General features: G+C 37.0%; 1 protein-coding gene across 1 annotated transcript in view; it reads left to right on the top strand.

Annotated features, from left to right (window-relative positions):
* The window catches only part of INVS (inversin), a 168,660-nt gene that overhangs the window by 16,110 nt on the left and 125,715 nt on the right, over positions 1-26,835 (top strand). The window contains exons 3-8 of the mRNA XM_015812068.1: positions 95-275; positions 2,560-2,669; positions 9,386-9,557; positions 14,211-14,366; positions 15,881-16,110; positions 23,346-23,452. Of these exons, the coding sequence (XP_015667554.1) occupies positions 95-275; positions 2,560-2,669; positions 9,386-9,557; positions 14,211-14,366; positions 15,881-16,110; positions 23,346-23,452 (956 nt within the window). The remainder of the gene's footprint in view (positions 1-94; positions 276-2,559; positions 2,670-9,385; positions 9,558-14,210; positions 14,367-15,880; positions 16,111-23,345; positions 23,453-26,835) is intronic.

Here is a 26,835-nt window from a genome sequence, read left to right as displayed (position 1 = left end):
ATTTACTGGTTGAACTCCAATAGAACTTTTTAAATACCTATTGCCATTTCTAAAAGTTCACTGTATCTTTTTAACTGGCCTTTTTATAAACCAGGATGCTGCACCAACTGAATCTCTGCTAAACTGGCAAGATTATGAAGGACGAACTCCCCTCCATTTTGCAGTTGCCGATGGGAATATAGCTGTTGTTGATCTGCTGACTTCCTATGAAAGTTGCAACGTGTCTTCTTATGATAATTTATTTCGAACTCCGCTTCACTGGGCAGCATTATTGGGTAAATTATGAATGGTAGAAATTCTTTACCCTTTTGAGCATATTTGTCACTTAATTTTGTGGAATATTGCTTTTCTCAATTAAGACCCTGCATCCTGAGATAGGTAGTAAGGAGGTTGCCTTGAAAAATACAGAAAAATATGATCATGAGATCAACTTATACTAACTTAATCCATTGATTCATGCAGTTCAATTTATCTATATATGGATCTTGTGTGGGGTATAGCTTTCAGAATCTTCCAAGACCCCAGACTGTCCTTATTGATTGTTTATACTATTTACCTATTTTTATCTGTGTTAGTTGAGTAGCACAGAATACGAGGGAGATAATATGAAGGAGAGATTTAAACCTCTGTCCATTTTCTCTTCTACCTACTATTCAGATAAATTACAGGGTTTAAGAAAGTAGTAGTGGAAGGGTAAATACTATTGAATTAATGACTCTTCCAGTGTTAACTTAATTTTGTTGTCTATATCCACAGAGAGAAGCACTTTTGAGTTTTGACAAGTACCCAATAACAGCATCAGTACCATTGTAGCTGGAGAAAGAAACAGAAAATTAAAGAAAAAATGATTCATTCCCCCCCCCTTGTCTTAGCTCTTTCAACCCTTTTGAGAAATTGCCCTCCTTTAACTCACTACTTTCTAAAATATTCACACAAAATTTTAGAACTATCTCAAAACATTCCAAAATTTAATGTTAGGCAGCAACAAATCATGCAATTTGCCCTGAAAAGAAGTCGCAATTCTTAATGGCTGGAATTACCAGTCACTGTAGATACCCACTCATAGTAATTTGAGCCATGGTGAAAATGAGAAAATGTTATTTTGAATAATTAAATGTATAGCAAAACAGAGGCCATATTTTCTCCCTTCATTTATTGTTTTGAATAATATAAAATCTTTTGCTACCCAGTATTTTACATTATTAAAATCTGACTTGAGGATCCTTGCAATCATAATTTCCATATTGCTACTCAGTAGGTAAAGCAAAAACTGTACAGCAGAGGATAAATATGAGCAAACGTAGTTACTTAAGGTTTAGTTAATAATATGGGCTAAAATTTTGGACAGCCTTAATGAGCTTTATGAAGGGATTTAAGCTGGAAAAACAGATTGCCAAATCAGTCATTAATACCATACATTGATTCTTGACAATTCTAGAGAATTAAGAAGCTATCGTATTGTAGTGGTTAGAATGCAGCATTGCAAGCTAACTCTGCCCACAGCCAGGAGTTTGATTCTAACCAACTCAAGATTAATTCAGTTTTCCATCCTGAGGCTGGCAAAATGAGGACCCAGATTGTTGGGGGCAATATGCTGACATTTGTAAACTGCTCAGAGAGTCTTGCAAAACACTGTGGAGCAGTATATAAGTGCTATTGCTGTTTTATAAATAGCTGAATGCTGTATTATTCAATCAATTGTTCTGGACTTGATCAGAGTTCTGGTCTATATTTTTGTAAATCAGTTTAGCCTTTCCACAAAGAGAATGCAACTTTTGAAGAGTCAAGGTGGGATATATCTAAGCTTCAAGATGAAAGATGATGACTTACTTCATAATGCAAAAGCACTTAGTTTTATATAGAATCTTATAACCAGACTTTTTAAAAGCTAGCCATTTCAAACTGTAACTTTTGAAAATATCTTCATTTCCTTATGAAATGAAGGAATAAATATTTTTTTTAAACAGGCTGGAAAACACTTGAGTTAGGAAAGCAGTTTGGAAAAGGGATAAGCAATCAGAAGAGTTTGTTCTTGGATTACATTTTCAAGAATGAGATTCAAAAATAATTTTGCCCCTATGAATTTGATTTGGAGGACGAGGCTTTCATTTTTCAGTGCAGGTGTTTGGTTGAGGTAGATGTATAATCTTGGTATTGCAAGTTTTGTTATGTAGAGTCAACTAAAGGGCTTAAGCTCTCACTGCATTTTTAATAATAAATTTATTATGCTCTCAGACAAATATAAAAATGCATTATATTGGTTCAAGTAATAACAATAAAATAAGAAATATAAAGGTTACATAAGTTTACATATTACAGCAATAATAAAAGGGAAGAACACCGATATTCATTTTCATACACTTTGTTTTATTAACAATGCTATGCCCAGTAAGTTATCAACAAGATGTTGCTATTTACCATGTGAATTTACAACCCTCACCTGCAAATAAATGGTATAAAAATTACAGTTCTTGGTTTTAAGGTTCTGTGATGGTGTAACAGATACCTATACCTATATATCGTTCATAAATATGTGCTTTTTCTGCTTTTGATTTTTAGGTCACGCACAGATTGTCCATGTTCTTTTAGAAAGAAACAAAGTTGGAACAATCCTTTCTGATAGTCAAGGGGCAACACCTTTACATTATGCAGCACAAAGCAACTTTTCTGTAAGTGAGATAAATAGTTTATTTGAAAATGTCATAACACTGAATCTTTTTAATTAGTCTAGTTATTAAGGCTGTGTTTTTTCATATTAAAGATTGTGAAGAAACAGTATTTTTAAGGTGAAAGTAGTATTTGCTATCATTTCATTTGTTCCAATGTTCTTTTTGATTGGAAAAATTTCTGAGACAAACTATGTTTTCCTTCTTGATATATTTAAAACATAGAAAATAGGGATGTATACAAGAAGAAAAAATTATTCTATGAGGCTAACTTGAAGGGAGTGATCTAAATCGGGGGTCCCCAACCCCCAGTCCGCAGACCGATACTGGTCCACAGCCAGTTAGGAACCGGGCCATGCAGTTGGAGGTGTGCTATTTTTACTTAAGCACTGCATCTCCAAGGGAATTCTCTCTCATCTGCACCTTTTCTAAGATTGCTAGGCTCCGTTGCACTTCAACTGGAGTTTTTTGCTTTTGTTTTGATGTTCCAGGTGCCTCGTGTTTTGGCAACATCCTGCCTGCTTTTCGTGGTTTAATTTGGTGTGTGTGTGTGTATGTGTGTTCCTCCTTTCTTTGTGCGCTCTCAAGTTTGCAAGCCAAATGCGCTTCTACCCGGCTTGCAATTGGAGAGGGAGGAGGGGAGAAGCTACATTTCCCCTTAAGCACTGTCTCCAAGGGAATCCCTCTCTCATTTGCACCTTTTCCAAGACTGCTGGATTTGTGCAGTGACGAGTTGGTTTGGTCTCTCCCTCCCTCTCTTTTTCTCAGCACTTCCTCAACATGCTGGGTCTTTGGTTTGTTTTGCTGGAAGGCTGAGTTTAGGATTGTCTCTTTTCCTTCCCATTTTCTTAGAAGCAGAAAGTCACTGGTCTAATCTAATACAATGTAATAATAACAGAAATAAAGTTCATTATTTATTTGTTTGTTTGTCTATTTAGAAAATTTACAATAAATATAATGCACTTGAATCATCATGAAGCCCCCTCCCCCTCCGGTAAAATTTGTTAATATAAATGGTACTAGTTTATAAAGATTATTAAGTGCAAATAGAAATACGGTATATATAATTTCCACAGCAAGAAAGATAAAGCAGAAATGGTTAAATTGATTGTTTTATTCAAATAGGAGAATATATTTAATTATATTTTTATTTGGATATCACTTCTGGATTTTGTGCTTGTGATAAAAAAATGAAACTTTGGTTTCACTGCTTAGAAAGATTTGTTGTTATAGAAATGGCTAGTTATATGCTAATGTGTAAAAGTAAAAAGTTGAGGCTATAATGTTGTTATCTTGTACTGTGCTAAGTAGAGTCGAAAGTCAATGCTTTTTTTTCTTTCTTCCCTTGCACCTCATATTTTCTTCCCCCCCCCCCTCTTTTTTCTTCACTTAATTTTGTATTTTTCTTTGTATTTTATACATTGGTAAAACAATGAAAGTAATGAGATAAAAAAAATAAAATAGAATATAGAATAAGAGGGTTGAAAGTGATTTTGGAGGTCTTCTAGGCCAACTCCCGTCTGTGGCCAGAGATCCTATACCATTCCAGATTTTCTTTGAATTGATAGGATGGATCCCATGATCATAGAAAGAATAACAGAATAATAGAATAGAACAATAGAATTGGAAGGGATGCCAGAGGTCCTCCATCCAACCTTCCATCCAAGCAGGAGATCCTATACCATTTCAGACAAATGGCTGTCCAGTCTCTTCTTAGAAATCTCCAATGATGGAGCATCCACAACTTCTGGAGGCAAGCCATTCCACTAGTTAATTGTTTTCACTGTCAGAAAGTTTCTCCTTAGTTCTGGATTGCTTCTCTCCTTCATTAGTTTCCATCCATTGCTTCTTATTCTGCCTTCAGGTGCTTTGGAGAATAGTTGACCCTTCTTTGTGGCAGCCCCTCAAATATAATATTTTAACCCCTAGTTCTTCTTTTCTCTAAACCAGCCATATCCAATTCCTGCAACCTTCTTCATATGTTTTAGTCTCCAGCCCCTTAATCATCTTTATTGCTCTTCTTTGTACTCTTTCTAGAGTCTCAATATTTTATTATATTTTGGTGACCAAAACTAGATAAATATTCTAAATGTGGCTGTCAGAACCCACATGTTGGGAGGGAGCCTTTCTTTTTCTTTCCTGTGGGTTCTGTCATTCTCCTGGGGGGAGGGGAGAACTATGGGAACTACAATGTATTTTCTTCACTTCACTTCAGCCACTACAATGTATCCTCTCTGCTTCCTCTATTTGCTTGCTCTTTGAACTGTTCCCCCTTGATGCCACTCTGGGGGTGAGAAAGAAATGTGCCTCCGGCCATCTGGCTTATCTCTCATTGCGGAAGACTAGGTGCAAAGACCTAACAACAGCTTCACAGCTTTGGGAACAGCACCTTATCAGCCCCGTTCCCACAGCAGATTCAACACCAGGGGATTGGCCCCTTTGAACTGACTGCATGGACTACTGGGGTAGGGTTTGCTTCTTGCTCTTTTAACTTATTGATTCACGCGGGAACCCCTCAGATCCTGCCTTCTGTGCCTGCTGTCAACTTCTCCTAATAAAAGATCCTTTTGGGATGAAATTGTTCCAAGAGTCCTGCTTTCTTGGGAAGAGGTTTGGAAGCGGGTCCTTACAGTGGCCTTACCATGGCATTATAAAGCAGTACTTAACACTTTACGTGATCTTGATTCTATTCTTCTATGACTAGGACTGCATTGGCTTTTTTGGCAACTGGCACACACTACTGGCTCAGATTTAAGTGGTTGTCTACTAGGACTTATGGATTCCTCGTGCAGTTACTTGTATTGAGCCAAGTTCAGTATTCTATACCTGTGCACTTTGTTTTTCTTGCACAATTGAATTTCATTTTGTCAGATAGAGCCTAGTGTTCAAGTATATTGAGATCCCACTGTATTTTGAGCCTATCTTTTGGAGCGTAAGGATCTGCCTCAACTAGATCTCCCAAAAAAGTAGAACTCTTGGAACAGGCATTGTATCATAAAGGAACTTTTATTGAGAGTTAGTGATAGCAGTAGAGCAAAGCAAGGTCTGAAGAATTCGTACACAAAAGGTTACATCATAATGCCCAGATAGAACTCTTCCCTCCAGTTTCCAATCGTCTGGTTGAAATCCAGCCAATCCATAGGTGCTATGTTGTTTTGAAAACCTGGTGATTTAGCACCCATTTCAAGGTCTCTCTCAGTTTTGTTTCTCAATGGTCCCAGGCTCTGTTGTCTGGAAATAAGGCAGATGTCTTCAGGCCACATTCCTTTCTCATGGATGGAGGCACTTTCACAGAGGACAGAGCAGAACAAGGCAGAGCAAGACAAATACATTCCCCAGCCCCCTCCCACCAGAATGGCATACCCCAAAACAAAGTACAGAATAATAAAAGGCATGCAAGCAAATTAGAGGGTCTTACATACGGCCGCCCCTAATAGAACAACAAATCCACCTGTAAAACAAAATAGGGAAGGGAAAGAGAGGGAAACAACCACATCAATCAGGTTTATCTGGATAACATGCATGAAACCGCTTGAGTAATCTGGGGGCTCTAACGTGTTTTTTATAAATCCACTCGTTTTGCGAGGCAGGAAGATCTTTCTAGGCAACCAAATACTGAGTAGAGTTGTGATTCTTGCGAGAGTCTAAAATGTCTTTGATCTCAAAGTGCTGCTCACCCTCCACCATAATGGGCGGTGGAAGAGGAATGGTGGCACGCCTTAACGCAGATGTAATTTCAGGTTTCAGCAAACTGCAGTGGAAAACTGGGTGGATTTGTCACAGGCTCTTAGGGAGTTCTAATTCTACTGTGACTGGATTTATTATGTGCTTAATAGGGAAAGGACCGATGTATTTTGGCCCTAGCTTTTTAGAGGGTTGCAATGATTGTAAAAACCTGGTGGAAAGGTAAACTCTGTTGGCGCTAAGAACCAGTCACAAGCATGTCTTGAGAGAAGCTAACGACGTCTGTCTACCATATTCTGCACCCCTACAAAACTCTATCCCCCACATGAAAAGGTTTTGGTTCCATTTTTTTTTATGTGCCTGAGCCTTATATGCTGCTCTAGCTTCATCTAGGGTTTTCCTAACCACAGGCCAAATGTTCTGTAACTGATATACCCAGTCCTTAAGAGAAGGAATTGCAGGTTTGGTGGCAGGCAATTCAGGCATAGGGTGAAAGTCTGTCCATTAGCTGCTTGAAAGGGAGTGAAACCAGTGCTGGAGTGCACCGCATTGTTATAGGCCACTTCAGCAAATGGTAGCAGATCAGTCCAATTATCCTGTTGATAATTAATAAAACAGTGAATGTACTGTTCGAGAACAGAGTTCGTTTGTTCTATCCCCCCATTCGTTTGAGGATGATGACCAGATGACAGTCCTTGATCAGAATCTAAAAGATCCCAAAAGGCTCTCCAGAAGTTAGAAGTAAATTGGACACCCCTATCTGAGAAAATACCCTGTGGGGCTCCATGCAGCCAATAAATATGCTGCACAAATAATTTGGCCAGTTTTTGCAGTCGGAACCTTCTGACATGGAATAAAATGGGCCTGTTTTGAGAACAAATCAGTAACAACCCAAATGACAGTGTTCCCCATGCTTTCGGGCAACTCCACAATAAAAGCCATACAGATCTCTCTCCAAGGTGCTGAAGGGTTCGCTACTGGCTGTAGGAGCCCAGGCATTTTTCCTTGCCTAAGGTTAGCGACTGCACAAATAGGGCAGCAGGCAACATAACTTTCAATGTCCTTCTTTAGAGAGGGCCACCAGAATTGTCTTTTAAGCAGGTGGAGGATTTTTATGAACCCGAAATGTCCCACTAACTTTGAGTCAAGACTGTCTTCAACCTGGGATCTTGGATCATGCAAAGTCCACCCACATTGAATCCCTGATTATCAGAGCCCAGATGAGGTGGGTGAGACATGTCATTAGAATGGATGACCATCATATGCATCATCTGTTGCTCAATTAATTTTCCAAGAGACACTGTGAAAGAAACCCTATGCCACTATGAAATCCAGTCAAGAGAACTAGGAGCTGTGACTGCTGATAGAACTCATTGGCAAACCTTATGCTATGAAATCTCCACTGGCTTTGAAGATAGGCACCACAAAAAACTGATAGAAAATTTAATGCAGAGTCACAGAATAACACCCACAGTTACTACAACAATGGATTTTCAGTGCCCCATTGAGCTAGACTCTATGCCTCCAGACTGGGACTGCAGAACCACCTTCACGTCCACAGACAACACATCTTCTTCAAAGTCAAGGATTTACCATATATAATACAGGATGTAATTGACAAGTACCACTTTCAAATGCATTTTATCTACCCTCTCCATTTTGAGACTGACTTTGAATATTTAGCGATTTTTTATTGTGTTGCTTTTTTCCTGATCACCTATTTTGATAACATATTTTCTGAGTTTTAGAGAAATTTTCTTTTGCATAGATATAGTCCCTTCATTCAGCACCATCATAATTTTGAACAATCACTGAAGGAATGGCATATCGAGGACTACCTGTATAGATGAAAAAAAAGTAAAAATTGGAAAAACTGAAGAGAATTCGAATTATATTTGACTGAAATGCATTATAATATAGTATTTATTCACTTTTAATGTTACTTGGAATATTAAACAATTATTTTCTTTCTATCACTATCAATTTAATAGAGTTGAAGAGTGGTACAGTACATAATGTTTTTCCTTAAAGAAAATGGTGTTCAAGTACCTTTTTATTAATTTATTTACAAAATTTATTGGCAGCTTACAATTATATACACACACATATAGTACTGTGTAAAAGTGTTAGGAAAATGTGCAGAAATGATTTAAATTAAGAATGCTTTCAGAAATAGAAGTATTAATAGTTTATTTTTATTAACTAACAAAATGGAACATAAATGAACAGAAGAGAAATCCAAATGAAGTCAATATTTAGTAGCAGAGTTTAACTGTTTCTCACCCTGTTTTAAGCCTACCACATAGCTGTTTCTGTTTCAGGTAATGACTTGGTTTCAATCAACATATGAAATTGAGGGTCATTAGCACTTGCTTGGTATGATTGGTTAATCACACATCTAACTTTAATCCTACAAAATCCCTGACTTTGTACAAGTGTAAGAATTGATGCTGTTTTGAAGGCAAAAGGTGGTTACACCAATTATTGATTTGCTTTGGATTTCTCTTCTGTTCTTTTAATTGCCATTTTGTTAACTGATAAAAAATAAACTATTAACACTTCTATTTTTGAAAGCATTCTTAATTTGCAACATTTTTGCACAACTACCTAACACTTTTGTACAATACTCTGTAACACATGTTAATACCAACTGTTAAAATCCAATTACAAATGGAGAGGGCAGGGGCAGGATGGGGGGGAGGTGAGATCTGTTTTTACTCAATCAATCATCTCCACTGAAATGCTCCTCGCCCCATTGCCCCAAGCTAACTGGGAAAGCCAGGTCTTTAGGTCCTTACAAAAGGTCAGGAGGATTTGGGCCAATCTCACTCCAGGAGGGGGGGTGCAAGATATTCAGAGGGCAATAGCAAAAAAAGTCCTTCTCATGGACCCTGCCAACTAGAATAATCAGGCCAACAGCATGCCTCCTCTGTTTACAAAAAATATATAATTGTTTTCATTTATTATTTGAATATGGAATCATATTACAAAGTAATTTCAAAACCAACCATACTCCGTGAATATTTCTATTATAGGAAACTGTGGAAGCATTTTTTAAACATCCTTCTGTGAGAGATGACTCAGATCTTGAGGGAAGAACTTCTTTTATGTGGGCAGCTGGTAAAGGTAGTAATGACGTCATCCAGATAATGTTAAAACTGAAACTGGTCACCGATATCAATGTGGCAGATAAATATGGTGGCACAGGTAAAAACTCTTTGTGTGTGCCTGTGTGTGTGCATATGTGTGTGTGTAGCTAGGATTTATGATTTACACTTAAGATTTACAATCATAACTTACACATACTAATTGCTCAATTCACCACAGAGGGAAAGATAATAGTTTGTGCTGTTGTTTCCTAAGGAATATAACTGCATAACTAATATTTTGAGATAATTTAAAAGGAGAGAATAGTTGCTATAGAGCATCTAAGCTCTGAGACATTATTGTTCTTATTATCCACATTAGATTAGTTTATTCAATTGTTTGTTTAATTATATGTATTTTTTAGTTTATTAATTTTCCAAAGACTCATCATGTATGACCCAAGGAATGGAGTTTAAAGTTTCTGTATTATAAGCAATTGTTCACTTCTGTTTCTATTAAGTCATTAGCTTAGCATTTATCAGATATGCTTAATAGGGTTTTTAAGTACACTAACAAATTCCTCTGGAAATATTATCTTTTACAATCTTAAATGTGCAACATTTTAAATCATTTGCTTAGACAAAAAGAATATTTGTACATTCTTACTTTTTCTCACTTTCTAGAGAACACCTTATTCAAGAATCACACAAAAGATTTATGACTTTACCATCCCTCATTTAATACTCCTGCCTAGCTCTGTATTTCACTAATATAGTGCTACCAGATACTAGAATCAGAGCTCTGATAAGGAAAGTTGATTTTTTATGTCAAATTAATTTGTCAGCTTTTTCTTTTCTAAATCTCTTTTGTTTCATTAGCATACATTAATGCTTCTCAAATCTAAGTAAATTATCTGGGTAGAAAAAATTGGGTAAAATGATTTTTATGATACACAAACTTATTACCCAATCACAACAATTTAAGTCAGTATAAATTAACTTAAAGTATTTTATTTATATTTGGTAAAAAGCACTTTCTGATAAATTGTTCTGAATAATGGAGGAAAAAGCTTGGTAAGCATTGGGCATAACATTATGCATATGCATCATGCTATTTTTTCAGGATTAAGTAATATTATACAAAATGCAAAAAAAGAAATACTAATAACGTATGAAAGAATTAAAATTAAGAATTAAGATAAAAAAACTAATTAAATTTAATTTATATCAACATCATTCATGATATCTTTCTGTATTTGCAAATCATTCTTACCTCTTAAAAGAACTGAAACTGACAAGCTGAAAATCTCAGGCCATATAAAATCATTGAACAAACAAAGGGTACATGCTTTCTATTTTCAGGCTGGGGAAAAAAAGCTGAAAAGTCTGCTATCAGAAAATGATAGAAATTTAAAACATGAAGCCAAAATAGCTTCATGAATGGATGGAAGCCATCCATCCAGCCATCAATCCATTCCCATATACATGGATTTCTATATTAGATTCCTGTGTTCCGTAATTCTTCTCCATAAATATGACTTCAAGTATCTAATAAAGTTTTATCTTACCATGCTGAGTTCTCAGAAGCTTTACTTTTAACTAGTTACTGGCAAGAATTGGGTGGGAGAGTCTGAAAAGTCTTGAATCAAGTAGTGCCTGCATTAAAACTGACACATCCACCATCAATTATTAAAGTAATAAATGTAAAAATTATATTTTGCACCTTTTCCTTTTTTTTAAAACAAGTTTTATTGTTTTTTTTCATTTTACAAACAAGTGCTTAAGAAACAACGTGGTGGCAGGGCAATCAATTGTCCACAAAACAAAGTCATATTCATAAAGTTCAAATTAAGTCATTAAAAACCTCCTCTTTTTTCCCTCTAATGACATATTATATTCAAATTGATATATTACAATACAACTAAATCAATCATAGCAATCCTCAATAATCTTTCGTCTAAATAAATCTACAAATCTGAATCCTGTATTGAGTTTACCTATTTCACTTACTATGTTCCATATTTCTAATCTAAATACCTAGTTAACACTTCAGGGGTCTCCCCATAACCTTTTTCCTTAACATATTCAATAAGCATTTATTAGTATCATTTCATCCTTTTTTTCTTATTCCTCTTCCATTACGAATAACTATCAATTCTAATAAGAAAAGAAAATATTAATTCAAATCAGAAAGGGAGAAAAAAAACGAAAAAAAAACAAAAAAAACAAAGACAAGACAAAAAGAAAGAAAAGAGAAAAAATACCTTTCTATTTCTATTATTCTTTATAATCTAACAATCAATCCCTCAATATCTGTATCAAATTTCTTTAACGTCCTCCCAAAATTACTGTATCCAAAGCATATTAATACATAAACAAAACAAGTTATTATTAAGTTCAAACCTTAATTAGTTTTTATTCAATCTAATCTCTTATTTAACTGTTTTAAGCCATAAATCAATCCATATCTGATAAGCCATTAAAACCCATTACCTAAAACCTTAAGTCACATCCTTAAATCTTATTCTGGCTTTCCTTTTATGCCAAACCGGTTTCCATAACAAGGCCTCTATATCAATGAACAAGTCACTCTTTATGCCTTGTAAAATCCTTTGAATCAACCAGAGACGTCCTCTTTTCTGTTGTAGAGACCTAGCTCCTTTGTAGGTAGCTCCTTGTTGTTTTGAAAAGTCAAATCTCCACATTTGAAACTGTTGAATAGCCAACTCAGTTATGTCCAACTTTGTAGATGATAGTTGTTTATCCAGGCTATCATAGTTCTCAGCTCGTTGTATTTGTCTGTCCATTTCTATTGGTTTTAAGGATGTAAGTGAATTACTTACAATCCTTTTTGGTTCCTCAGAGATCTCATCCGTACGCATATAAAGTGGAATAAAGTCTTCTTTACCTTTGGTTAGTCCCGCTTCTGTTATTTTTTGGTCTCTAGAAAGCTCAGATAAGGTCTGGGAGTCAATTTTTTGATTCAAAGCAGAATTTCTGTTTTTTATTTCCATAGTAAATTCTTTTATTTGCAAACGTATTTCATCAGTAGCTTCGTAAAGTTTTTCCAGTATACGTTTATAGTCAAGTTGAACCAAGGGTTGTTCCATTTCAAAAATAATTAGAAACAGTCTGTATCATTTAGTAGAGGCTATGTAGAAAATATTTAATCAATGTCCACCCCCACCAGTACAACTGTTAATTTCCTTTGTATTTTTCCTTTTGTGGTAATCTGAAAGTCAAGGTCAATCTGAGTCACCAGAAAAAGGGGAAAGCTGCAATTTTAGCTTTTTCCACATGGTGTCCTCAGTACAATGTAAAATCTGCTCCCATAGACCAAGAATCTCATAAACAAGATCAGGAAACACGGAGGAAAAAAAAGCAATTCAAGTCCAATAGCAGATTCAATATTAAAAGGTTTTCCAAGACCCCAAAGTGAAAAAAAAGAATAAAAATAGAGGTTAAAAAAGTCACTTTAAATTAATTCAATCCATAAGCTTCTTTTTCCCACACTCACCAACGCCGCCTTCTCAGAGCAAGGAAGTAATTTCAAAAGTGCTTTTTACAGGCACAAAAAAAAGGAAAAATCAAGAGAGGGAAGGTAAAAAGTCTCACCCGGCTCAGCCATGGTGGTTCCTGTGCTTAGATGTTCTTCTGACTTCTGGTTTCAGCAGCTAGGTGAACGGCCATTTTACCAGTCGTTCTTTCCACCGTCGGCCCAAAGGAGCAAATCTCGGTCCCTGGAAGAAGCTGCTGCTCTCCCAAGGACAATGAGGACCTCCTCACCGGTAGCCACCCTTCCAAGGCGGCTTTTCGACCCAATTAAGGGGTCTACCGGCAGCAGAGAATCAGCTGGTGAGGAGAGCAGTCTCCTCACGCAGCTGCGAGTGCCGCAATCCGGAACCGGAAGTCGCACCTTTTCCTTTTTTTGAGTATCTCATCAATTCCATCCCATCACAACTTCTCTCTCTCTGTTGTCCCTTTTCATTTTGTAATTTAATACTGTACTCATTCTTTCTAGTTGACCAAACCATCCCAATCTCTCAATAGGTCTCTCAATTTTATATTCAGTCCATCTAATTCATCACCCATTTGCTCTGGCCTCTTTCTCTCCTTTTCATACATGGACCTCTTAAGCAATTTATTCCCACTTAAGTTATTAATATTGTGGCACAATGGCTCTGGGCAAAATTAGGGAAGCGATTTCCCATTACTTTCTTCTTTGATTTGTTTTTCAAATTTCTAGTCTGTCTACAGACTTGGGATTTTCTAGTGCCCTGTGTTCCAAGTGTTTATTTTGTCAAGATTGACTATAGGTGCTGCCACCATCTGCTGGAAGAACTGAAGTTTTTTTTAAACTACCCCTTACCTTTTCATATCTTTATTTTAATGTATGTTGGATATCAGATTTGAATTCTGCTCTTATTTGAATTTATTTTCATTATTCTTTAACAAAGTTGCTGATTTCAAAAATAGTATCAGATTTTATTTGATCTAGATTTATATCACAGATCCTACATACATGTATCCAGTTTACATACATTTTATATATAAATTTTATACATAAATTTTGTGTGTGTGTGTGTGTAAATTTTGTGTGTGTGAATGGAGCAAGCCTGAGACAACAACAAAACAAATAAATGGAGAGAGTGATGACCAGCACACCTGCATGTAAATACCAATCCGTCATCTTACTGTCTGGTTTAGGTTTTGTTATATTCACTATTTTAATTAAACACTATTTAATAACTGCATTCTTTTTGACATCTTTCAGCATTACATGCTGCTGCCCTTTCTGGCCATGTCAGCACTGTGCAATTGCTTCTAAAACATTATGCCCAGGTAGATTCTGCTGATGTAATGAAACATACTCCTCTTTTCCGAGCTTGTGAAATGGGACATAAGGAGGTAATACAGATACTCATTAAAGGTCAGCTCCATACATTTCTTCATAAATATATGGATGTCTTTAGCTTTTGACTTGAGCAAAGAGTAATGATAGTCAATATGGTGAAGGATTAGTTCATGATTGACATTGGAAAAGATAATATTTTAACCAATCTTTTTCTAAAACATTTTAGATATATTTAAGGGGTCCTGTTTCTGAAAATTTAGAATTTTGAAGAAACTTTAAGCATGGCATAAGAATTAGTAACTTATCTTTGTAGTAGAAAATAGACTGATTAGGAATTCTCAGACATAGGAACAAATTCTGATTTTCAGTATTATAAGTATTCTATCTAATTTGGATTAGAATCTTTATTATAAATTAAAATGTAATAATTTAGATCATGGAGGGAATTTTTAGACTGCCAAGTTTTCAACTGACTGGTTTAAAACCTAATTATATATCATCTATTTCAGGGCTTTTCAACCAGTGGTACGGGTACCACCTGTGGTACATTGGCACCTGGCAGGTGGTAGTGGGGGAAGGGAATGAGAGCGCCGCCGGGCGGGCAGGCAGGTGTCTTGCTCGGCTGTGCCTTGGGGGGGCACTTTTTTCAGTGCCATTGTAACTTCGAACAGTCACTAAGCGAACTGTTGTAAGTTGAGGACTACCTGTACTTTATCACTTTTTTCCTTTTTTGGGGGGGGTCATCAAGTTTTTGACACCTTGCTAGGTGACTGGTGGTACTCGGATATTGCCATATCCTAAAAGTGGTACAATGGGTGAAAAGGTTGAAAAGCCCTGATCTATTTTGTTATCAATCTTCATAGTCCTAAGCAGTTTTGGGAAAACTCTTTATTATGCAACCTCTTTGAAGATTTTAGATATGTCTTAGAATTTACTCAGGCTAAGAAAATAATCAGAGAAAGGCACATTTAAATATAAAAATGAGACTAGTCTGATCATAAATCCCAACAAAAATGTATGCAACATCCTAGATGACAAGTGGCTAGTTAAGTTAAGTCATTAATTTTACCATTTTAGAAAGATTCTTTCTTAACATAGCAGTTCTATATGGGAAGTGTAATAAGGGCTCTATAGTTTGCCAAATTGGTTAGTTTCTGAACTCTGAGTGTAATATCATTGTACCTTTATTATCAACCTATTTCTCAAACTGCAAATAGTTAATTCACTAGGTTCAAGGGAGGAGCAGTGAAGGAAAAATAAATATAAAAATATGTATCATACCAGAACATAGCAACTCTATTATCAGGATGTTAATTTTTTATGTGGGAAGAAAGAAAGAAATTTGATTACAGAGGTGTATGTGCCTTTGGTGTGCATGGAGAAAATATACTTCCATTGGGATAGCTTCACTGGCAATCTTCTGCACATATACACCTGAAAACGGCCATGCCATACCTTTGAAAGTGGGACCTTGACACTTTGAGTAAGGAAGTTTGAAGGAATTATGCATAGCCTCAGCATACACTTTTTTAGTTTGTTAATAAACAACTGAGGCAGACTCCATGGATTGACATACATTATTGTTGCAGGAGGAGCAAGAGTTGATTTAGTTGATCAAGATGGCCACTCTCCCTTACACTGGGCAGCTCTAGGAGGAAACCCTGATGTTTGCCACATATTGATAGAAAATAAAATCAATCCTAATGTACAGGATTATGCAGGAAGAACTCCACTGCAGTGTGCTGCTTATGGAGGCTATATTAATTGTATGGTGCTACTATTGGAAAATAATGCAGATCCAAATATCCAAGACAAAGAGGTATGTATTGTTTTACTATATTATTTATTATAATAGTTCAGACATGCACACATTGCTGTTGGAATATATTGGTTGGATATCAAGCTTTATCCAAGCACCAAATTCCAGTAGAAATTCATAGTGTAAAAATTGGGTATCATTTATATGCTTGGGGAATTTATATTAGAAAACAATTTCCCATTCATTGAATTGAATACTTTTTCCAAGGGAAATTGCAAGTGTTGTTGGACTTGTCCAAATAAGAAATCTGGCATGGAGTCATTGCAAATATTTGCATCTAGGGCAAAAAACATTAATTTGAGCATTAGGCTGCCTCCTAATGTAAACTGTAGATATATTCTTCTGTCTCCTGCCTAGATCATGATCTTAAAGGAGAGAAAATGTTAAAGACCTAATTCTGCTAACTTTCTATCCTTGTGCATATACCATGCACCTGATCCAAATGAGCTCCCCTTGCTGTTTTCTGTATTAGTTGGAGAAAAAGAGGAATACCCTGAAGAAGCTGAGAATGAGTGAGGAGGAGAAGAAGCTGTGAGGGCTAGATAAGAATTCTTTGGTATTATTCAATCAGTAAGGCCCATTAATTATTTTAGGATGATCCTACGCTGACTAACCAATTAGATAATCATGATTTTGATAATCATAACATGAATTATCAAGAATTGAAGTAGTGAGTGCACTTTTGGGTGGTTATGTTGGCAATTTTGAGATCAAGCAAGTTTGGCGGGAAATGATTTGTGGGTTATTAGGGTGGAGGGTAAAGAATAATTCTCATCAGAAGATTCTAAGAAAGAGACTTGTAGAGGGATAATAAGGAATGCTGTGAACAGTAAATTTTGCCCTTCTCTAGGAACCACCGAAAAACCTGAAAAGAAAACAGAAAAGAATAGAAAAAAGAATAAAAAGTGCAGGAGAAAAGAAGAAACAATAAAAAGATAGAAAATAATAAAGAAAAGGAAAAGAAATATGCAAAGAAGTGACTTCCAAACTTCATTGCAACATAGAAATATATATCTCTTCATCCCATATACCATCTATAAAACTTTTCAATCTCATTGTCAACAAAAGTCCATAAATTTGCAAACTTTGCAAAAAATGTTTATTTTAATTTTGAACAAATAAACCAACTTTATATCACTTCCTTTTATTTCTAACAGTCTTTAATTCAATCAGAGTATCCTAGGATTTGCTTTCTCTTCAATTCTTTTTTACGTATCCTACAGATGTCTTCAAAGCTTTGACTAACCTCTGTTGTAGATGCAGTAATAAAACATTTTCCAGGTCATTCTCTTGGTTCATAATTTGTATTTTCCTTTTAATTTTTAAAACGTCAGCCAGTTTCTGATGTATGTCCAGGAAAGTATGCTTTTCCGAATCGTTCTTTTGGCTTGTCATTTGTACTTCACTTTTGGTATTTTCTCTGTCTTATTTCTGTTACTGTCATTCCATTAAGTAAGTCCATAAATTTGCAAACTTTGCAAAAAAAAAGTTTATTTTAATTTTGAACAAATAAACCAACTTTATATCACTTCCTTTTATTTCTAACAGTCTTTAATTCAATCAGAGTGTCCTAGGATTTGCTTTCTTTTCAATTCTTTTTTACGTATCCTACAGATGTCTTCAAAGCTTTGACTAACCTCTGTTGTAGATGCAATAATAAAACATTTTCCAGGTCATTCTCTTGGTTCATAATTTGTATTTTCCTTTTAATTTTTAAAATTTCAGCCAGTTTCTGATGTATGTCCAGGAAAGTATGCTTTTCCGAATCGTTCTTTTGGCTTGTCATTTGTACTTCCACTTTTGGTATTTTCTCTGTCTAATTTCTGTTACTGTCACAATCTATTATCGAAGTAGACATAATCTCTTGAAGTGTTGATATTGTAATTACTAATTTCTGGCTCCATTCTTCAAAGATCTCCTTTAATATTTCCAGTGTTACAATATTTTTGTTATTTTGTAAGTTCCTGTATTAATTGACATCAAGAACAATATTGTATTTTTTTTCCTTTTTCTTAGAATCTTTAGCTCCTTTTAATGTCCAGTTTCAAAAATCATCATTTATCTTATAATAGCCAGGATAGCCAAATTAAATCTGTTTACCACAAAAACCTGCTTATTTTTATAATTAAAACTGAGGAGAAGGGTGACTAATCTCTAGAATCTCTAGAACACAAAACCAATCACAAGTCCCAAGAAAACAAATCAAACAATGAGGTAGGCAGTGATGAGAAAAAAGAAAAATTCAATGATCAGGAGATGCAGGAAACATACCCATAGACAGGCATAAAAGTCTTAAATGCTTATATACAAATGCTCAAAGTTTAAGGAACAAACAGGGTGAACTAGAAGCAATAGTACATGAGGGAGGGTATGACATAGTTGGCATAACAGAAACCTGGTGGGACGAAACCCATGAATGGAATGGAGTGATGGATGAATACAAATTGTTCAAAAGAAACAGGTCTACAAAAAGAGGAGGGGGAGTTGTACTATATGTAAGAGAACACCACATAGCTGCAGAAATGCACATGATCAAAGATAAAATCACTCCAGAATGTATATGGGTCAATATAAAAGAGGAAAAAAGTGACATTGCCATATGTAGGAAGCATACCACAGTAGTAATAGGAGCCTTCAACTATCCAGATATCAACTGGGAGACAAGCTCTGCAGTTAGTGGGAGATCAAACAGATTTCCAACCAACCTAGCTGACAACTTTGTCACCCAAAAGGTGGAGGAGGGAACTAGACATAAAGCTATACTGGACTTTATCTTTACAAATAGAGAAGAAGTTATAGAGAGAATTAAAATTGTCAGAAGCTTGGATGAAAGTGACCATGTCATACTGGAATTTAATATAATGCAAACGCTAGCAATAGAAAATAATCCAACCAGTGTCTTAAACTTCAAAAGAGCTGACTTTAACAAACTCAGAAAGAACCTAGGAAAGACCCCATGGATGAAAATCCTAAAAAGGAAAACAACCCAAGAAGCGTGGAGAATCCTGAAAAATGGATCATAAAATCCCAGACCAGCACAATACCATTGAGAAAGAAAAACAAGAAATTGAAGAAGAAACCAGCATGGCTACATAAAGATCTCTCTGACAAACTGAAAGCCAAAAAGGACAAATACAAAAAATGGAAAGAGGGCATATAACTAAGGCTGATTATCAACAGACAGCCAGAACATGCAAAGATGAAGTCAGGAAAGCAAAGGCTCAGAACGAACAAAGACTTGCAACAGAAATCAAGGATAATAAAAAAAAGTTTCTTCCAACATATTAACAAGAAAAAAATCAAGGAAACTGTAGGCCTACCAAAGAGAGAAGATGGCAAGGAAATAATAGGCAACAGGGAGAACGTAGAGCTGCTTAACTCATATTTTGCATCAGTCTTCACACAAAAAGAAACTATAGCCCAACATACCCCCCCAAAAAAATACTGCAAAAGACATACTAGAAACAAAAATTGAAATAAGCAAGAAAATTGTAAGAGAGCATCTATCCAACCTTGAGGATTATAAATCACTGGGACCTGACAGATTACATCCCAGAGTTCTGAAGGAGCTGGCAGATGTTATCTCAGAACCATTGCACCACATATTTCATAAATCCTGGAGCACCAGGGAAGTACCTGAGGATTGGAAAAGGGCTGATGTGGTTCCCATCTTCAAGAAAGGAAAAAACCCAGATCCAGGATACTACAGACCAATCAGTTTAAGACCAATACCTGGGAAATTCTTAGAAAAGATAATCAAAAAACAGATCTGCAAACACACTAGAAGCAAACAAAGTCATAACTAGTAGCCAGCACAGGTTTGTTAAAAACAGATCATGCCAAACCAATCTTATTTCATTCTTCAATAAAGTGACTAAACTAGTAGAGCAGTGAAATGCTGTGGACATAGTATACTTAGATTTCAGTCAGGCATTTGATAAAGTAGACCACAACCTACTCCTTGGTAAGCTAGAAAAAGGTGGAATAGACAACATCACCACCAGATGGATCTGTAACTGGCTGGCAAACCATACTCAATGAGTTGTCCTCAACGGCATTACATCCACATGGAGAGAAGTAAGCAGTAGGGTACCACAAGGTTCCATCTTAGGTCCAGTACTCTTCAATATCTTCATAAATGATTTAGATGAGGGAATTGAAGGGGAACTCATCAAATTTTCAGATGACACTAAATTGGCACAAGTATCCAACACCCCAGAAGACAAACTCAGGACCCAAAAAGATCTTGACCAACTTGAACAATGGGTCCTATCCAACAAAATGAGTTTCAATGTGGAGAAAAGCAAAGATTTACATTTAAGTAGGAAAAATCAAAGGTACAAGTACAGATTGAGAATAGAATAGAATAGAGCTGGAGGGGATCTTAGAGGTCTTCTACTCCAGCCCCCTGCTCAAGCAGGAGAACCTATACCATTTCAGACAAATGACTGTCTAGCCTCTTGTTAAAAATTTTCAGTGATGGAGTGGCCACGATTTCTGGAGGCAAGCTGTTCCACTGGTTGATTATCCTCACTGTCAGGAAGTTTCTCCTTGATTCCAGGTTGCTTCTCTCTTTGATCAGATTCCAACCATTCTTTCTCGTCCTTCCCTCTGGTGCTCTAGTGAACAAAGTGACCCCTCTTCCTTGGCTGCAGTATTTGGGCGAGACCTGGCTTAAAAACAGCAACTGTGAGAGGGACGTTGGAGTCCTAGTGAACAATCACTTGACTATGAGCAGAAGTGTGCAGCAGCAACCAAAAAAGCTAATACAATCCTGGGTTGTATAAGGAGAGGCATAGAATCAATATCACGCGAAATACTAGTACCGCTTTATAAAACCCTAGTAAGAGCACATCTGGAATACTGCAGCCAATTTTGGTCACCATATCACAAAAAAGATGTTGAGAGTTTGGAAAAAATTCAGAGAAGAGCAATTAAGTGATCAAAGGCCTGGAGACTAAAATATACAAAGAATGGCTATGGGACTTGAGTTTGGCTAGTCTAAAGAAAAGAAGAAATAGGGGAGACATGATAGCAGTATTCCAGTATCTGAGGGGCTGCCACGAGGAAGAGGGTGTCACGTTATTTACCAGAGCACCAGAGGGAAGGACGAGAAACAATGGTTGGAAACTGATCAAAGAGAGAAGCAACCTGGAATTAAGGAGAAACCTCCTGACAGTGAGGACAATTAACCAGTGGAACAGCTTGCCTCCAGAAATCATGGGCGCTCCATCACTGGAGATTTTTACGAAGAGATAGACAGTCACCTGTCTGAGATGGTATAAGTTCTCCTGCTTGAGTAGGCGGCTGGACTAGATCTCCAAGGTCCCTTCCAGCTCTATTCTATTCTAAATGTTTTTAAATCCCCAATCTTATAGTAGAAGCCGATTTTCAAATTTATCTGACCCATAATCCATGTATAACTTTTTTAGATCAAAATCTTATTTAGCTTATTGCTGTTATTACAAATTGTTTAATTTCTTAATCTTATAATTATTAGTTGAAGATAAACTTTACTGTCGGACCTGCCCCAGTCAGAGCTCTTAGGAAAGAAAGACCCTCGACTCCATTTGAATGAAGTAATAGGTTCTTTTACTAAAGGTTTCTGGTTGCAGTAAAGTCAGGCTAGAACTAAGATTCTCATGTGAAAAGAAACATTTTTCCCCCTCACTCTAGCTCTTCCCCCTTGATCAGTTCATCTTCAGCCAATAGAGAGCTCCATAGATGTTTTCAGAATCTCTGAGATGTTTGGGGCAATCCACATTCCATTCTCAGAGTACATGAGCTTGAACACTGGCACAAACTGGTTCTGCGCCTCTCTGTTTTTTGTCAAACTGCCATTCCCCCCCCCCCACTCCTTATTTCCCATTACATTCCCAAACATATTTATTGCCCATTTGTCCCCCTTGCCCCCTCTCCCCTAACCTTTGATGGCAGGATGCCAACAAGGCACCAAACCATGTCTGATGAAGACTTTTCTTTTTAATAAATAAAATGAAAACTTTATTTTTTATAAAAAGAACAATTAGAAAATACTGCTTTTTACATTGGATACTCCAAATACAAAGCTTCATGGCTGAAAGAAATATTGACTTCCTGCAAAGAAAAAGGGATAATTTTGGGAGCACAATTCCATTAAGCTTCTTGGTATTCACAATACTGCAGTCTCCCTGCCAATATAAATGCCAGCCTGTGTTTGAGTTTGAATTCACACCTTCTATCAACCATGCATTTTAGCAGGTCTTCTTGGAACATAGAGATATAGCTTTATTCTTTGAAAAGGTAAAGTCAGAACTGCAGGCCAATGGAATATAAATATGCTGGGAATCTCTCCAGCAGCGTTGACAAAGGGCTATATTTACCACAGAGATTGGAAAAGGTCCATGGAAAAGAGGTAGAGGATTTAGCTTATCGCATAAGAAATAGGTGAATGTGTTAAGCAGTAACTGTGCTAAATTGAACTTAAGTAAAATATTCTTTAGCCATTGCAGGAATTCTGTGTTCAGTGATAAGCATATATCATTCATATTTCAGAAAATGTAGAACATGTAGTGTTTTCTTTCTTAAAATTGTACAGTCCTTATCATCATCATCATCGTCATCCTTTTGTAGTGAAAACCTCTTTCTTGCCCTTCCTTCCCATATTTACCCGATGAAGACTTTTCAAACTTATCATTCTGAAAGTCTCTAATAGCTTTAAGATAATTAATAGGTAATTTCTGAAATTGATTAGAAAATAAAGTTTGTGAATTCTGTGTGCTCTGCCACAATTGCTATGAAAATTGTTTATCTTGTTAATTCTCCTTGTTAGGAGCAGCTGTCTGAAGCACATGTAGGCAATCTCTCATCCTCTTCTTATCTGGAGACATTCCAAGGAGCTGGCTACTTCTCATTGCTGCACTTTTGCGGATCTTCTTCAGTTCACCATAGCTCTCCCAGAAGTCCCAAATCTGGATAGAACATAATGATGCACAAAATTTAAATATTATATATTTTTCTCTGTTTTCCCTATAATTTTCCTTAGTTTCTCCATTTAGAGGAAATTATAAAAATAGTTTTAAAATTAGTATTCATAATTCATCATTACTGTGAGTTGTTTTTACTTTATTATTTTCTACACCTGTATGTGTTCAAAATAATGTAAAGAATGCATATAGTCTGATGATTTCTGTATTTGAACTGGAATTTGTCAATATAAAATTTTTTTTTACATGTTTTTGTTCTACTGACCATAGGGAAGGACAGCATTGCACTGGTTGTGTAACAATGGCTACCTTGATGCTATAAAGCTGTTGTTAGGATTCGGTGCCTTTCCCAATCACATGGAAAATAATGAAGAAAGGTACTGTTTATTAAATAATATCTTTGTTGACTTTCTGGGATTTCTTCCGGGAGAAAAAGGATGGGTCTCTTCACCTATGCATTGATTATAGATATTTAGGTTTTAGGTTTTAGGTTTTATTCAATTTATACCCCGCCCTTCTCCTAGCGGACTCAGGGCGGCTTACAGCAAGTTAAAAAACAGACAAACCATACAAAATACTAAGTTTAAAATACAATTAAAATGAAATATTGATTTTTTGCCGTTTCTTTTTAAAATTATGTTAAAAACCAAATTAAAATCAAATTAAAATCAANGGAATAGCCATGTCTTGAGGGCGCGGCGGAAGGAGGGGAGATCCGGAATGACCCGGATCTCTGGGGGTAATTCGTTCCATAGGGAGGGGGCTCCAACCGAGAAGGCCCTCCCCCTGGGGGTCGCCAGCCGGCACTGTCTGACTGACGGCACCCTGAGGAGACCCTCTCTGTGGGAGCGTATCGGCCGATGAGAGGTAATTTGAATGCAGTATCAGTGGAGAATATGTACCTCTTGCCCCTCATGAGAGACATGCTGGCTCACCTGTCGAAAGGGAAAATTTTTCAAAGTTGGACCTGCGGGAGGCTTACTATTGGATCAGAATAAAAGAAGGGGATGAATGGAAAACTGCTTTCAACTACCCCCTGGAGTGTTTCCAGTTCAGGGTGCTCCCCTTTGGACTACAGGGGGCACCAGCAGTGTTCATGCAACCGATTAATAAAGTCCTCCATGAACACATGTATAAGGGATTTTTGATGTACTTGGACAATATCTTGATCTACACTGGGATAAAGGCAGAGCATGTGAAGCTGGTTAGAACAGTCTTAAAAAAATCACTCCGCCAAACTATATGCCAATCTTTTGAAATGTGAATTTCATAAGGACAAAATTGACTATTTGGGCTACTGCATTTCACATGAGGGGGTAGAGATGGATCCAGAGAAGATGTGGGCTGTCCTGGATTGGCCCCTCCCCGCACCAGGAAACAGTTACAAAGTTTTCTGGGATTTGCCAATTTTTACAGACAATTTATCCTCTCATTCACACAGATTGCGCTCCCCATTTACAAATTTGTTGAAAACTAAGGGAGAAAGTAAGCTGCAGCCTAGCCAGCTGTTAAAATGGACAGTAGAATGTCAAGCTGCATTCAAAAAACTTAAGAGACTTTTTTCCGTGGAGCCGATGCTGAGGCATGGAAAAACCATTTGGGATTCAAGCTGATGCTAGTGATATAGCTGTAGGTGCAGTAATGCTTCAGAAAAACTAGGAGAGTCAATTGCAGCCCTGCTCTTACACATCCAAAAAATTAACTGAGACTGAACAGTGGTGGGCTGCTTGGGAGAAGGAAGCTTATGCAGTACGATGGGCCCTCCTAACTTGGAGGCATTTTTAAGAGAGGAGTAAATCCCTTTCCAGGTCTGGATTGATCATAATAATCTTCAAGTGCTAAAAACCCCTAGGAAGCTGTCTCCAAAAAGGCATGCTGGGCCCAGCACTTCCACTGATTTAACTTCTCCATCCACTATTTGCCAGGGGGGGGAATTTTCTAGCAGATACTTCGTTGAGAATGCCGCAATATAACAATGTGAAGTCGGACCGGTTAAACCTTTAATTTCCCCACAGCAGCTGGTGGCCCCGGTCACGAGAGTACAGACTTAAGAGCTCTCTGCCAATTGATAATGAAGTGGTTGTGGAATTCAAAAAGGTGCTAGAGAATGATGAGTGGTTTTAATATAGTAAAATTGAACAATTATTAGAATAATGATTTGTCTGCATAACTGCAATAATGATGTGTCTGCATAATTGCTAGAACAATGATGTAATGCATAATCACTGGGAAAATTCAGTGGGAAAGTTCTCTGTCAGTAATATGTGGCAACCAAATGCGCTCTGCACATGGATACTTTGTATGTAGCAAAACCTCCCATTGTATGCCTGTGAGAAGCGTTCCTAATGTATCACAGTGTGTATTTCAATGTGTAGCCCTTTGTTCTTTAAGGAGGGGAGTATAAAAACTGAAGTCTAATCCCGCCCTTCTCGTTCAGAATTGCCTATCTCTAATATGCTCTGAACCTTGCGCAAATAAACTTCTCTGCTAACCCCTCTGGAATTCGTAAGAGTTCTTTCGTTTTCCACAAGAGTTTCAAGACGATAAAAATCTCTGTTCAGTGAAAGACAGCCTAGCCTGGGTCAGGGGCAAGCTATATGTTCCTGTAAAACAAACACTAAAGGTGGGTGTGCCACAACTCAAAATTAGCAAGTCACTTTGGGTTTGTGAAAACCCTCCAAAAGACAATTTTGGTGGCCTTCTCTAAAAAAGGACATTGAAAGTTATGTAGTTAGTTGTGATACCTGCGCAGCAGCTAAACAAGTGCAAGGGGAAATGCTGGGACTCCTACAAATAGTGGCGAGCCCTTCAGCACCCTGGAGAGAGATTTCTATGCATTTTATTGTGGAGCTCCCCAAAAGCGTGGGAAACACTGTCATTTAGGTCGTTATTGATTTGTTCTCCAAACAGGCCCATTTTATCCCATGTCAGAAGATCCCAACTGCAAAGACTGTGGCTAAATTGTTTGTGCAGCATATCTATTGGCTACATGGGGCCACAACATATAATAATAGATAAGGATGTCCAATTCACTTCTAAGTTCTGGAAAGCCTTTCTGGATCTTCTGGGTTCTGATCAAGGACTGTCATCTAGTCATCATACTGAAACGAATGGGGGGGAAACAGAATGAATGAACTCTGTTCTAGAACAATAACTTAGATGTTTTATTAATTATCAACAAGATAACTGGACCAATTTGTTACGGTTTGCTAAAGTGGCCTATAATAATGCAGTGCACTCCAGCACTGGTTTCACTCCCTTCCAAATGGTTAACAAACAGAGTTTCCTCCCTATGCCGGCCATTCCTTCCCTCAAGGAGTGGGTACACCAGTTGCAGAACATTTGGCCCATGGTTAGGAGAGCTCTGGACGAAGCCAGGGCAGTATATAAGGCCCAGGCAGATAAAAAATGGATGCAGCCTAAATTCTTTCATATAGGGGATAAGATCTACCTCTCCACTAGGTTTTTACAGTCATTACAACCCTCCAAAAAGTTAGGTATGAACTCCCCCGGAGTCTGGACCTCTTCTCCGCAGCTCGGAGTGTCTTCACTCTTTGGAGCAGGGCTAGACGTCGCTGCCACTGCTGCTACTTTGTATCTGCTTGTGAGTAACTTTTGAACAGACGGAACCTGACAGGGGATTTTTTTTTTCTGCTTTAGTTAAACGGTGACTTTAACTCAAAGATCTTATTGGGATTTTTGCTATTTGTTATAAGTGAAAGTGAGAAGAAAATGGCCGCGGAAGCGTTGTTTCTTTGTA

The sequence above is a fragment of the Protobothrops mucrosquamatus genome, unplaced genomic scaffold, assembly GCF_001527695.2.
Source record: "Protobothrops mucrosquamatus isolate PMUCROS unplaced genomic scaffold, P.Mucros_1.0 scaffold66, whole genome shotgun sequence".
NCBI lineage: Eukaryota > Metazoa > Chordata > Lepidosauria > Squamata > Viperidae > Protobothrops > Protobothrops mucrosquamatus.
Note: the sequence above shows the minus strand (reverse complement) of the source record. Positions and strands in the feature narration are given on the sequence as shown.